Below are 14638 nucleotides of genomic sequence, written 5' to 3'. Positions count from 1 at the left end.
TGCAATTTGTAATTTCTCTTGAACCTTTATTTAACTGAAAAAGTACAAAGAAATTACTTTTAATGTTTTGGCTGACCAACTTGATTGTATTTTGTAAATAGAAGCAAATTCAGAATCTGATGTCGTCAACACACTCCAAAAAAGTTGGGACAGAGGCAAAATAAGAACGAAAGTTTATAGAATATTCAAGTAACATCGTTTTGGAAGATTCCACAATAAGCAGGTGAATTGGTAACTGGTGAGGGTATCATGATTGGGTCTAAAAGGAGCATCCACCAAAGACACAGTCATTGCAGACAAGGATGGGTTGTGGCTCACCACTTTGTGCCAAATTTCGTGAGAGAATTGTCAGTCAGTTCAAAAAGAACATTTCTCAGTGCAGGACAGCAAAGAATTTAGGTCTTTCACCAGCTGCAGTAGATAATATTCACGTAACTGTGAAAAGATTAATGGAATCCAGAGAAATCTCAGTGCGTAAAGGGCAAGGCCGGAAACTACTAATGAATGTGCGTGACCTTCGAGCCCTTAGATGACATTGCATAAGAAACCGTCATGCTACTGTGATAAATATAGCCACATGCGCTCGGGAGTACGTCAGAAAACCATTGTCATTTAACACAGTTCACTGCTGCATTCAGAAATGCAGCCTGAAACTCTATTATCCAAGGAGGAAGCCATACATCAGTTCTATGCAGAAACGCTGCCCAGTTCTCTGGGCCTGAGCTCATCTCAGATGGACTGAAAAGTCATGGAAATGTGTGCTGTGGTCAGATGAGTCCACGTTTCAGCTTGTTTGAATCAATAATGTTTCTGAAAACAATGTTATTTCAAAGACCCCCTGTTCATAGACAAGTAATGGAGATAAATAACATGGAAAACAAGGAAATGGTTGTTTAATTTACAAACCATCCAAAATGTTTAAAAATTTTAATCTTTCTCATGATGCAAGCTCTACAAGCTATCATTGACAGCTAATGTGATCTTGGGATCCATGTTGGAGTGCTCAAAGAATTTGGAAAGGTACAACTTCATATAGTATTGTACATGATACAATCAATTTGCACTAACACTGTGACAGAACAGCAGAAAGAGTAAATTAATCTAGTCAAGGGTCACAGCTGCTATCTTTCATACCATGTTTCAGTCTCTTTGTACCCTGATGCCTACAGTACTGTATCTACTAGTCTCAGAGCTCAGAGATCTATTGGTCCATATCATGCAGAAGTTGATCGAATTATCCCAGTGTTCTTCCAATATGGTCTATCACAGCACATAATGTCCCACATTGTTTCATTTCATGCGTAATTTTCTTATCTGAACACACAAACAGAGAAGCACAATAGAGCTCTCATGAGGCTACAAGTCACTGCATTTCTGTCATTGTTGACTAATAATAGATTTCCAAGAAGCATGGTGATTCAGAGCCAACAGGGATTTCATGCTGTAGAGCATGCCCTCAAGCAGATCATGAATAACCTGCATGGTAAAAGATGTTAACAGATTAGACAGTCTGACATTTCTTTATAGACATGTAAGACAGAGCTGGATGCTTGGAGAAAGACAAAAGACATCGTCATAGCCAGATACACTCGGAGTGTACGCTTGGAATGCAGCACATCTAACAATTGCAGGTATTTTATTGTCAACATAGGCTCGACAGTAAAAGGAAAACAAAAGTAGGACGTCCAGAATAAAAAAAAAACAACCTTTTCTTGAAAGAAAAATAAAAGCAAGTGTTTGAAGACAAACAAAATAGAATAAATAATTTTAAGGATTCAGCAAATGTTCCACTCTCTTTCTGATGTTACAGTAAAATGTGGGAAAACAAACAAAAATGAACAATGGAGAAAGCACTGACATGACCCAAACAGACATTTGGTAGCAGTAAGTTTTTGTGTTACAGCACAACATGAACATGGTGTTGAAATGACTAAAAGAGCAATTCGGACAAATGCACGGCACTAAAAAAACGGGCAGTGACTCCAAACCACAGTTGGAGAAGGGAGAACCATGACTCTCAGCACAGAAAGCAACACCCCCGACTTTTTCAGAAGGATAAGGAGAGCGAATAAAGGCCTAAAAGTCCCAGAATCCAAGGCGACAGCACCACTAGCTTGTTGGACAAGAAGTCTGGTGAAGCGGTGTGAGAACTACAACTCCTAAAATGCAATGTGACGTTGCCGACCCATCGGAAAAAGGAGAATGGGTTTAACTGGCATCTTTTTAAAAAAAAACTTTGATATAACCTCCAATGGAATTGCTGAGAGAACCAAAGAACCAAATCCAGATATTACAAACAATGCCAGAAGGAATATAACAAAAAGAAAATAAAAAAAATAAACAGGTCAATAGACAAAGAACTGATTACAAAAATAAATATACATTCAAAAATAAAGAAAACAACAATCGCAAACGGGTAAGATGACAGAAGCACTGCTCTCGAAGCTTTCTGTTTTTTTTTTTTTTTTTTTTTTTTTAGAAATTAGAATAGTGCCCTTGTAATGTTTAATTTGTTTCTTAAACACAGGAAAGAAAGGCTTTAAATTAGTAAATTTATGCTTATGTATTGCAGTGGGTGGTGCCCTGGGTTTGGATGGGGCAAAGAAAGACGCACAGGCAACATTCATAACAAACGTTTCATTAAACACCGGTACACAGGGAAATAATAGTATCGATACAAGCATCCCACTTCCTCAAAGACCTGCACTTCAAGATTTTTTGCTTTTTTCTTTCGAGCAGAATGGGTCACCAGCCCACACAAAGGTGTCTGGCTCCACACACTGTCTAACTTGACAGGAATAAATTTCTCCATTTATCATTGATGATAATTAAAGTCTTTATTCAATAAATAAATCCTAAAAACTGCCATGCCAATAATAAAATTTAAAATAAAACAATAAAATCAATAAGACCAACTAATATAAAGACTGCATGGCAGAACCTTTAAAACACAAAAAAAACATACCACAAGGCTTAAAACCATAATACATAATTCAAAGGAAACCTACTCTGTAACATTCACGCTCAAGATGGGCAGTTCCCTGGCCTGTTCCCAGGGTGTTACCATACACCTTACCTACTGTTTTTGGGTGATTCCCTTTTCACAACGCATCTCCTCAGATCAGAATGGATCACCAGCCCACCAAGGGTGTCTGGTTCAACACACTGTCCAACTCGACAGGAATAAGTATCTCCATTCATAATTTCTGATAATTAAAATCTTTATTCAATAAATAAATCAATCCCAAAAACTGCTATGCCAATAACAAAATTTAGAATAAAATAAAAAACAATGAAACCGGCTAATATAAAGATTGCATGGCAGAACATTTAAAACACTAAAAACATACCCCAAGGCATAAAACCATACATAATAAATGATTGAAAGGAGACTTACTCGGTAACATTCACTGCTCAAGATGGGCGATCCCCTGGCCTGTTCCCAGGGTGTTGCCGTACACCTTACCTACTATTGTGAATGAATTAATGAATGAATGAATGAGCTTTATTGCCAAGTATATTTACACATACAAGGAATTTGTCTTGGTGACAGAAACTTCCACAGCACAGACAGAATGACAGTGAGAAGACACAGATGATAAAAGTAAAGTGAGCTAATAAAAGATAAAAAAATATATAGAGTTTAAAGTACACAATATACAAAATAGACACAAGACATTGTATGTTTTTACAGGTATGTTATATACAATGCAAGGGAAAGTGAATAAGAGATATGATGTGAAAAATAAATAGTGTTGTTTATTGCACCAGTTTACTCCCTAGGGGGCATTTAGCTGTTCATGAGGTAGATGGCCTGTGGAAAGAAACTTTTCCTGTGCCTAGCTGTCCTGGTGCTCAGTGCCCTGTAGCGCCCGCCAGATGACAGAAGTTCAAAGAGGAAGTGGCCTGAGTGCGAAGGGTCTAGGATGAGTTTGCCAGCCTTTTTTCTCACTCTGGACGAGTACAATTCTTGGAGAGTGGGGGGGTGTGCCGATGGTTCCTCCAGCCGTCCGGACTATCTGCTGTAATCTTCTGAGGTCTGATTTTGTTGCTGAACAGAACCAGTTATAGAGGACAGACTGGATGACTGCAGAGTAGAATTGCATCAGCAGCCTCTGTGGCAGACTGAACTTCCTCAGCTGGCGAAGGAAGTCCACCTCTGCTGGGCCTTCTTCACAATGGAGTCTATTTGGAGCTCCCACTTCAGGTCCTGTGAGATGGTGGTGGCCAGGAACCTGAATGACTTCACTGTTGACACAGTGCTGTTCAAGATGGTGAAGGGGGATAATGCCAGGGTGTTTCTCCTAAGACCCATAATTATCTCCACCATTTTGAGTATGTTCAGCTCTAGGTTGTTATGACTGCACCCAACAGCCAACTCATTAATCTCCTTTTTTTTGTTTTTCAAACTTCATTCAATGAAGTTATTAATACACAACTAAAACAATACATTAAAATCCACAATCAAACAAACCCCACAATCCTCTTTGTAAGCAGGAAAATACTTTACACAGCTCTAATAATCTCTTCAAGGCCTGTGTGAATGCTACCCCATTATTTTCCCTGTAAGTCGCCCTAGTGGTTGAACACCTAAATCACATTTTACCCAGAATGCAACCATTTACAATAGACTAATTTACTGCCCAAACTCTCTGTAACGCGGGACGTTACAGTATATAATATTCAAGGCTGATTATATTGTGTCTACTGTCATCTGTATCATATTTTCAAAATCCAAGCAATACTTGTTCAAAAGTAAAAGTGAAACCACAGAAACTGTATTAAGAAAGTCCAACCAGAATTTTTGTGTGTAACTATAGAACCAAAGGAGCTGTTTCTGAGAGACCTTCATTAAATGAACACCTGGTCTCAATGCCTTCTGAATAAAGCATTTACTTGGGTAAATTTCATAAATTTATTTATAGGATACGGGGGGTGCGGTGGCGCAGTGGGTTGGCCCACAGTCCTGCTCTCCGGTGGGTCTGGGGTTCGAGTCCCGCTTGGGGTGCCTTGCGACGGACTGGCATCCCGTCCTGGGTGTGTCCCCTCCCCCTCCGGCCTTACGCCCTGTGTTACCGGGTAGGCTCTGGCTCCCCGTGACCCCGTATGGGACAAGCGGTTCTGAAAATGTGTGTGTGTGTATTTATAGGATACTTCTTTTCATTGGTGTAGATACATTTCAGCGGTAAAGTCCATACCTTTTTTTCAAGGAATGTTATGAAAAGGATTTTACAGGTAGCGGAGAACTCAGAAATGACAGCACGACGACGCTACTTCAGGGAGAAAAAAAAAAAAGTTGTGTGGTCAAGTTCAAGTTGTTTTTATTTTCATCCCTCTATAGCTTGTATACAGCAGAACGAAACGTCATTTCTCCAGAGACCATGATGGTGCAACACAGAACAGGAGTATAAGACAATAAATAAATATATAGAACATGGGCTGTGAACTGCAGGCAGTTTGTAGTGTATGGAGTCATGCTGGGTTAGCTGTTTGACTGTGACCGTGTGTTCTGTCAGTGTAATGGCTAAATCCATTCATTGTACTCCGAGAATTAATTAAGGCACTGTTCTATAAAGATTATGAATAATCATACTGTTTACACCAATGACATTTGATTGTTTCTTTCTTCTTTCACATACTTTGATGTACTTATTATTATTATTATTATTATTATTATCAGTCTTAAAATCTCACTATCCAACACGACAGCTGTGTCGAAAGGAGGCAAGGTTCCATATAAACTACATCTCCCAGTATGCAAAGCGGCTTCAGAAGGGGGAGGAGGACGTATGTCCGGCTTGCGGTGTCTGAGGAGAACAGCTGGCTCTGCTCCATCTCTGTATACAGTAAATATTGCACCTCGACATTAAATCGGGCAGTTTGCATCGGTGTCAGCATGACGGTTTAGCAGTGCTCGGTTTCTGTTTAGTTCCGACTGACTCGTCCGCTGTGTCGCTGTTGTTTGCTGTCATGGGACAATGTTGATTGGTGTGTGTGTGAAGCTAGGCTAGGGGGTTCACTTAGTTTACACACACAGTGTGTTTGAGGAATCACAAGATTGGAGCCTCCCATTTAGCAGTATCACCAGTGTAACCAGTGTTTGGACCTACAGGGTGAAAACAGTGTGGCATGATTTACAGCGGTATACCCCGTGACCAGACGACAGAGGCTGTGAGTGTGTGACGTTTACACCAGTGGCAGTGTGACCGGTATGACCGGTGCTGGTGTTTGCAAGCTGCACACTTGACTTGACAGGTCCAGCGTGCTGGTATTGAGGTGAAGAGCGCGAGGGGTCTCGTGTCTCTCTCCTGGAGCACAAGCTCCTGCTCATCGCATGTTGGTGTACTTATATCCCTCCTGTTGGACAGATGGAGACTGATGCGGGTGCCCCGCATGCGTCCCAGCGGCAACCGCCCAGTCCCTGAGCAGTCGAGGGCGTCCTCCTCCTCAGAGAGCCTTGGAGTTGGAGTACAGCCATGGTGGACAACCGCTATGCCACGGCATTGGTCATCGGCTCCGTGCTCAGCCTGCTGGCCACTGTGTACCTGTCCGTGGCCGTGGGCACGCAGCACTGGTACGAGTACCGCAGCCCAGCGGCTGTGAGTGAAGCCAACGCCTCGGAACTGCGCGCCCTGCATGACGACTTCCTGGGCGCCGACTTCGATGAGAAGACCTACAGCGACACGCTGTTCCGCCTCAATGGCACAATGGGGCTGTGGTGGCGCTGCATCCTGGTGCCCACCCACTCGCACTGGTACAGGGAGCCAGGTATGAGCCTACAACCTTATGTTGTGCAGGTCTTTAACAAGTACACCACCTTGAGGGCCTGTTTGGTACAGCAGATGATGCTTTGTAGCACCTTTTCCTCGGTCACTCCTGCTTCTCTTTCTCTCTCTCTCTCTCTCTCTCTCTCTCTCAGATCCAAAGATGGTGACCGAGTGTGTGAGCTTCACGTTGCCCCAGCAGTTCATTCCCAAGTACCGTGAGCCTGGGAATCACAACAGTGGAGAAGACCTGCTGAGGACATGTGAGTGGTAGCTGTGGGATGACCCATGTGATCTGGGGTGTGTCTGTGCCACATGTGTGTTCTGCCTGCTTCTAGCTCTCCTGATTGCACTGACTGTGCCTTCTGTTAAAAGTACTGTGGTATTTACCACTGACACACCTGTGACCTCACTTTCTGTGGACCCCCCGTATAGGGGGCTGTTATGTAGAGTGATTTCCGTGTGCTTTCTCTACGCAGACTTGTGGAGGTGTCAGTTCTTGTTGCCACTCGTCTCCCTGGGTTTGGTAGTGCTGGGGGGCATGATCGGAGTGTGTGCCTGTTTGTGTCGGAGCCTCACCCCCATGTTGGGCATCGGAGTGCTCCATCTGCTGGCTGGTGAGAGAATAATTGTTATTATAATTTCTACAGTGCTGGCTGCTTCTGTTAAAAACAACTACTTGTACATTTCTAAACATATCATTGTATTTCAGATCAGTTTATTCTTTTTAATTGCATTATCTTCACTTATCTATTTTCTGTTGTATCACCCTGTTACTGCCATCCATCTGTTTTAGCCAATAGATGGAAGTAAGGGGCACCTAAACAGAATAGCAGTGTGGGACCTCCTTAATTCAACTCACTTCCGTAGTGTTTACAGCTGTTTACAGGGTCGGTGATCAAAAGCAAGATGAGGAATGTTGCACAGTGCATTATTATTATTATTATTATTATTATTATTATTATTGCCACAGTGAAGCTAGTGATCTAATGGACTTCATCTGTCTACTCAGGCCTGTGCACTCTGGCCACAGTATGCTGTTACCTGGCTGGAATGGACCTGCTTCACCGTGCCTCCGTCCTGCCAGATGGAGTGGATGGGTCACTGGGATGGTCACTCTACCTTGCCCTCATCTCCTGTCCACTGCACATGATGGCTGCAGCCCTGCTAGTGTGGGCCGCTCGCAGCCACGGTCAAAACTATTATCGCATGACTGCTTACAGAGTGGCGTAGTGACCAGCACTTCACCCACCTTGGCAGAGTCCAAACTTTACTATGTTACTGCTTACAGAGTGACCATTACAATATAACTGAGTACAGTGACCGTTGCCATTTTACTGTGTCCAGTGACTATCACTATTTTACTGTGTGCAGTGACCATTACCATAGTACTGTGTACAGAGTGTCATGTAAACCAATACTCACTCTTCCCAGTCATGATTGGAACCTCTGCCATACCACTTATAGAGAGCTATATCTGTTTTTATACAGTTTTCTTCTTTTTTTAATTGCATAATGTGGTGAGGGTTGCCATGGTAACAAGTTGTGGAGGCTTATACATCCATTTTCTCTGAAACAGTCTCCTCCTAGTGGGTTGAGACAGGGAAATCCCTGTGGGAGGCAGGTGATCTGTGTAGTGCAGCCAGGCTCAGCCCAAAAAGTCAGCTGCAATGCCTCGTGAGTAATGGGCAGATGGAAACTATGGAGGACTGTGTTACCTAAACTGCTGTGAGGGGTTCCACTGCATGACCAATGGTGAGAAAGGATAAAAAAATGTGTACAATACATGGCAGTTTTACATTAGTGATTTATTATTCTGATTGATTGTGGCTGTTTAGTAATTCTGTTGTTGGGTATTGTGAGTTCAGTGTCGTTGAGTTAACGCTGGTGTAGTAGTGTTGCACACAGGGAGTTTCAGTGTCATATCCCAAAATAGACAAGTGCTGATGCATCGCTGGGCATTTGAATGAAGTTGCACTGCTTTTGTCAGTACCAACAGTGTTAAAAAAAGTGTACTGTGGTGAGATGGGCTCGGATCCACTGTTACCATGTTGTCACAGTAGATGCTGTAGATGTTTCACTCTGGTTCTGAAAAGTATATCTGCATTGTTGCAGTTGTTAATGGCACTTTGAGGTTTTGTTCCGTTAAAATTCCCTTTGAGTTTGGAAGTTACTTGTGTTTAATTTATTTTTTAGTTTACTTTAACTTTTAGTTTCTCCTGCTGCTCTTTCTACCCAAACTGCACCTCAGGTTGGTAGCTTGTGAGACCGTTACTGTACATGTTCAGCACATAAAGCTTGTTCTCCTAAAGCACACGGAATAGGGCTGAGGGCACAGCAGAGTATCAAGTGATCTTCACAGCACTGATAATCATGTTCAGGTGTCTTTTCAGTGCTTTACTAGTGTTTGTGTCACACTGAAATAAAGAGCCCTGTTCACTTGCTTGCTCTCTCTCTGTTTTTCTGAATATGCTCTGGTTGTGGGGGGCTTTATAGCTACAGACAATTATTTTTTTATTGATTGAGCTGAGTATGAGTTCACGGTATGTACCTTGATTGAGGGAACTACAGCAAAAGTTGGGATCTAAACTTTTCTTCTTTTAACCCAAGTCTCTAATCACTATGCCATCTGCTGCCTGTCACTTTTTGTAGAAACTCAGAAATAACAGAAGAGAAACAAAGCAGTCTATTTCGATAAAAAGTATTTAATAACACGGAGATTTTGTGCAAATACGAGTTTATGTTCAGCTACAGCAGCTGAAATTTAAATGCACTAAAGTTTCTCCAACTCACTCCCAAGGGAAAAATCCACAGGTTTGTTTATCCTGCTGTTCACTACGTTTCTTTTTTCATTTACATTAACACTGTTATTCCTGAGTTGGTTCAGAGAAGCAAATTAAGTTTGCTTTGCAAAAATCTGGCCCTCGTGGTCCAGGTCCTCTTTCCCCCTCAGTCTCTTTGCACACAAATAGGCGGAATCCCCACCGTGTTCTTGTGGGCAAGTGAGAGGGCGATGCCCTTCTCATAGTACGCACCCTCGTTGACGAAGAAGGGGTAGAGCGGCTCTGCCCACGGGTAGCACTCGGTCTTTCCTGAGAAGTGCAGGAAGAGAGGGTCGCCGTGATGGAGGAGACAGAAGTCACGGTCCTAAAGGCAACAGAAAGAGTCAGCAGCTGGATGAGCTGCTTCTTCAGTGAACTTTGTCACTGTGGCCTCTCCAGCAAACCTCTGGTACTGGAGGTACCTGTAGCTGAGGATGAATGGCAGCAATGATCGAATGAGTCGCTGGGTCTCGAGGGTAATCGACGTTCCTCACCAAGGTGTACACTTCCATCTTGTCTCCCTTAAACTGCTCCCCTGAGGAAAGGCAGCAGGTTGTGTAACAGTCAGGGTCAAATTTGAATTCCTCCACCGAGAGAGGACATGTGGTGGAATTGTGAAGAGCCATGGGGGTGAATGCATGAATGTAGGTGATGTAGGAGAGGGCTTCAGCTCTACTCACCGGAATTAAAACGACAGACCCAGTCAAGCATCAGGCGAACCCCTTCTGCCATGATACCCATGATATCAGCCCTGATGACACCATGTGGCTGCGGGCCAATCTCCATTGCTGGGGGAGAGAGACAACTTTAATTGTTATGGTCGCCAGTTCTCCTACATCTGCCGCATTACCAGTGCGGAACCAATTTATCACATGCTTTTCTCCAAAGTGATGTGCAACTCAGAGTAATCAAAACTGCAGCATCAACAGACAAAGCTTTAGACACAAGATTATTTACACACATCTTGTGTGTCTGATACCATCATGTTGCTGGTTCACATCCCTCAAGTAGCTCCTAAAGAAGTGACATTCAAATATGAAATACATAGATAATCATAGCAGATGGTGTTGGACTCATTTATGGAGCTGTCAGGAGATCAGAAGAAAAGTGGTTCTGAAAGAGATAGGTTTGAGACCCTTCTTGAATGCTGGGGGGATTCAGCAGCGCCGAGGGACCAGGAAAGTTTTTTCCACCATATCAAGGTCAAAACTGAGAACCTACAGACCTTTCATTTTGGGCGCTTATGAGTAGGACCATCAAGGGGACAGAGGTGGAGAAGCACAGGGCTCATGCTGGGCTGTATGGAGTGATTGCGTCCTCTAGATGTTGGGGTGCAAGTCCTTTGACAGTCTTTGTTTTGTATGATACCAATAAAAGGTCGAATCACAGTAATACTTCAGACAAACTGGCAGTAGCAGTCTGCATGATTCTCCTATTAACAGATTTCACTCACCAGCTAATAATTGGAAAATACACACACACACACACACACACACATTTTCAGAACCGCTTGTCCCTTACGGGGTCACGGGGAACCAGAGCCTAACCCGGCAACACAGGGCGTAAGGCCGGAGGGGGAGGGGACACACCCAGGACGGGACGCCAGTCCGCCGCAAGGCACCCCAAGCGGGATTCGAACCCCAGACCCACTGGAGAGTAGGACTGTGGTCCAACCCACTGCGCCACCGCACCCCCTGCTTAATTGGAAAATATAATATGTAAAATTAAATACAGTGTCAAGAAATATTTTAGTGACTTTAAGTACGGAAAAGGTGAACGTCGTGGTTCAGGTAGCTGTGGGAGGAAATCATATTTAGACGAGACACTGGGGGAAAAGACTGACTGAGACTGAGACTTACAAAGAAAGAGTGAAGCTCACCGAAGCCATGTTTGCCTACAGACTCCAGAGAGTAGGCCTCTGACTGCGGGATGTTGTAATGCAGGTACCTCACAGGTGTAGATGGCATCTCCCTCTGAGAAGACATCGCCAGGGGGAGGAGCGCTTTCAAATCATGATATTTAATCACAGAAACTGACCAGCTAGAAGCAGCACTTCATATAATTACCGTAGGGTTAAAGTTTTAGTATATTTATTATTTATTCAGACAGCTAACATTTTTATCCAAAGAAATAAAGTGTTAATCTTACACTGATTTACCCTGCGGGTGGATCACTTTTATTTTTTTAATTACCAGTCTGGGAAAGTACCTGGATTAAGGGCACTACAGCACACACTGGCTTTAACCCTGGTCCACTGAGTACAAAGTAGCTCTAACCACTACGCCACCTGCAGGCAGTACATTGTAGTTAACTTGTTAGAGCTCTCAGTCTACTGTCAACAGGGAATCAGCAGTCGCTTGCTCTTGCCTGCAGGTGTCTGCAAATATGCAGACAGATCCAGTCGCAGTCAGAGTAGGAGATGAAGCACAGCCCCATGTTGGCAGTTGTGTTGTGGAGGTCACACACCAGGTCCACAGCATCGGCACTGCCTTTGGGGCCCAGAAGAGCATTCAGCTCCTGAGCTCGCACAATTTCATATGGGGTTCGGTCGGAAATCGGCGAGCTGGAGGGGTGAAGAAGGGCGAAAGAGGGGCGGTCAGAGCTGGACTGTCTATCTTTCTGTTCCAAATCCCGTCATCATTGCCAGACTCAGTGCTGCTTCTGACCTCAAGGTGGCATCAGTGAAGCAGCGGTTGAGGTCAGTCTCCGTGTATCTCCGGCACTGCTGCACGGCACGTGGGTTTGACATCACCGTCACGAGGGCCACGGAGTCCGGAGCTTCCTCCTGCCTACTCTTTTGCAGCTCCCTCAGCAGATACACACCCGACAGCTCATTTCCATGGGTGCCGCCACAGATTGCCACGCGGGACAGGGCGGGCAGGCCGAGCGCTGCCATTGGGTCTGCAGCAGAAGGTGGACGAGGCACCGGATCAGGTAGCACCTGTCAGTCACGATGATGAGAATAGCCTATGGTGTTACGGTTAGATCCATAGAAGCTTAGAGGCTCCCCAGCATCTGACACCCATCCAGTCACACAGGGAACGGAATGGAGATCAGACTGGGAAATGGCACAGACATGAGCAGACAGGAGAGAGGAATGCTTACCTTGCTGACAAGGTAACCACTTCCTGCTCGCTGACCAGCCACAGGATCCGCGGGTTCAACTCCAGGTGACTGAGCGAGACAGCCGTTACATCACAGACTGGGAGACAACACCCAGCTCACAGCAGATGTCCCACAGGTCAGCTGGGTTTTCAAAAGCAGCCTAAAGCATGAAACAGTAAAGCAGATTTGTCGGGCAGTCTGTCCCACGTCTCTCTCTCCTGTCCCCTCGGCCCTTTGTCGAACCTGCATCCACTGATTCAGCAGTTGAACTCTTTGCAGCTCTGCAGCGACGACGTCATACCGCTAATGTACAGAATGGTGGGAGTGTGAGCATCTGTCCCCCCACCCCCCACTGCCATCGAGTAGGGCTGCTATTCCCAACCCCCTGTTCCCGATGTATGGAAGAGTAGTATATAAGTTCAATAGCATCTCTGCTAGCCTGTGTTCTCTCACTGCTGCCTCAACACAAAAGTGCTGCACTGATACTGCAGGAGTGAGTGGCGCTCAGGAAAGGTCATTGGCTCTGAGGCACTGAGACACTGGGGTTCTGCACAATAAAAGAAGGGTGACAACTGGTCACAGAAGGGAGTGTAGTGCTGGAGGCACTTATAGTCCTTCACAATGCTGTTCCAGCAGGATCAGGAAAATCCAACAAAACAGAGGTGCTGGGTTCAAGTCTCTTGACAAGGACACGCAGGACCTTCTGCACCTTCGTGCACCAAACATGAAAATGCTGAGAATCATTTAAAAAACATATAAAGTTGTGGGGGGCACGGTGATGCAGTGGGTTGGACCGGGTCCTGCACTCCGGTGGGTCTGGGGTTCGAATCCTGCTTGGGGTGCCTTGCGACGGACTGGCGTCCTGTTCTGGGTGTGTCCCCTCCCCCTCCAGCCCTACGCCCTGTGTTGCCGGGTTAGGCTCCGGTTCCCCGCGACCCCGTATGGGACAAGCGGTTCAGAAAATGTGTGTGTGTGTGTGTGTGTGTGTACTTAGCAGACGCTTTTCTCCAAAGCGACTTCCAATGAACTCTATGTAGTGTTATGAGCCCACACACCTTATTCACCAAGGTGACTTACACTGCTGGATACACTACTTACACTGGGTCACTCATCCATACACCAGTGGAACACACTCTCTCTGTGTCACTCACACACTGTGGGTGAACCTGAACAGCATGTCTTTGGGTTTTAATCATGAAAATGTGCAGTATTAGCCTGCTAGCAAGGAGGAAAGCAAATTTATATTTTTATTATTTTGAGATTGTCGGAACAATTATGAGTCGCATGTAAATCTGTCACTGAATCTGTGTGCAATGGGCTGAACAGTGACGAGCCTAGGGCCCAGTGTATCTTAGCAAACTTTTAAAAAGATCAGTAAAGATGGGTTCGAATCAGCTGACACACATCTAAGTGACACTGACGGGTGTTCTTGGTGACAATAAAAAAGCAACCTTAAGATCTTCACACAAAGCAAATTCTTGTAAAGCAAACTCTTAGTAACAATTCATTTAAAAGGAAAATAAAAAAAGAGAACGTTCTCCTGTTTTTGCCTACCACTTAAACAGGAGAAGAAGCCTCAGAATCAGGCACAGAATGTCAAAAGTGCTCTGGAGACCCTTAGACTGAGGCTTTTTTCTTTTTGTTCTCCAACTGCTGCTGCTTCACCTGCTATTCACCTCTCAGGCGACTTGGTTGTTTGGACATAGGTTCAACTTTGGCTCAGTCTGTGTGGGCTTCTGCCTTCTCACTCTGACAGTGTTGCTTTCTTCCCTCGCTCCAAAAGTGTGTGCGTTCTAGGCGGACTAGACACACATACACACACACACACACAGAGTCACATAGTCTGAGACCACTGGTCCTGAGCCGAGCCGGGCCTGGCCCAGCAGCACGGGGTGCAGGGACACACCCCGGGCGGGATGCCAGTCCATCAAAAGGCACCCCAAGCAG

At 44.8% G+C, this 14638-nt stretch overlaps 2 protein-coding genes across 3 annotated transcripts; one reads left to right on the top strand and one right to left on the bottom strand.

Annotated features, from left to right (window-relative positions):
• Nucleotides 1-5774: 5774 nt before the first annotated feature.
• LOC108931112 (claudin domain-containing protein 1) lies at nt 5775-9193 on the top strand. 2 transcript variants are annotated; one of them, XM_018746710.2, is made up of 5 exons: nt 5775-5846; nt 6369-6768; nt 6920-7027; nt 7244-7253; nt 7777-9193. In XM_018746710.2, exons 2-5 carry the CDS (start codon nt 6477-6479, stop codon nt 8072-8074), a joined length of 708 nt encoding a protein of 235 aa, XP_018602226.1. In that variant the 5' UTR covers nt 5775-5846; nt 6369-6476; the 3' UTR covers nt 8075-9193. The 2 variants fall into 2 exon arrangements, with proteins under 2 accessions (XP_018602226.1, XP_018602225.1); XM_018746709.2 differs by having other exon boundaries at nt 7244-7381; nt 7777-8217.
• A 520-nt stretch (nt 9194-9713) lies between these two features.
• LOC108931130 (N-acyl-aromatic-L-amino acid amidohydrolase (carboxylate-forming) B-like) lies at nt 9714-12514 on the bottom strand. Its single transcript, XM_018746736.1, has 6 exons — nt 12253-12514; nt 11954-12149; nt 11466-11559; nt 10267-10374; nt 10009-10121; nt 9714-9911 (listed from the first exon to the last, which is right to left on the bottom strand). The coding sequence occupies exons 1-6, from the start codon at nt 12480-12482 to the stop codon at nt 9714-9716; spliced, it is 939 nt and encodes a 312-aa protein (XP_018602252.1). The 5' UTR covers nt 12483-12514.
• Between the last annotated feature and the right edge of the window lie 2124 nt (nt 12515-14638).

The sequence above is a fragment of the Scleropages formosus genome, chromosome 5 (genome assembly GCF_900964775.1).
Source record: "Scleropages formosus chromosome 5, fSclFor1.1, whole genome shotgun sequence".
Taxonomy (NCBI): Eukaryota; Metazoa; Chordata; class Actinopteri; order Osteoglossiformes; family Osteoglossidae; genus Scleropages; species Scleropages formosus.
The sequence above is the reverse complement of the archived record's forward strand: the minus strand, read 5'-3'. Positions and strand labels throughout refer to the sequence as shown.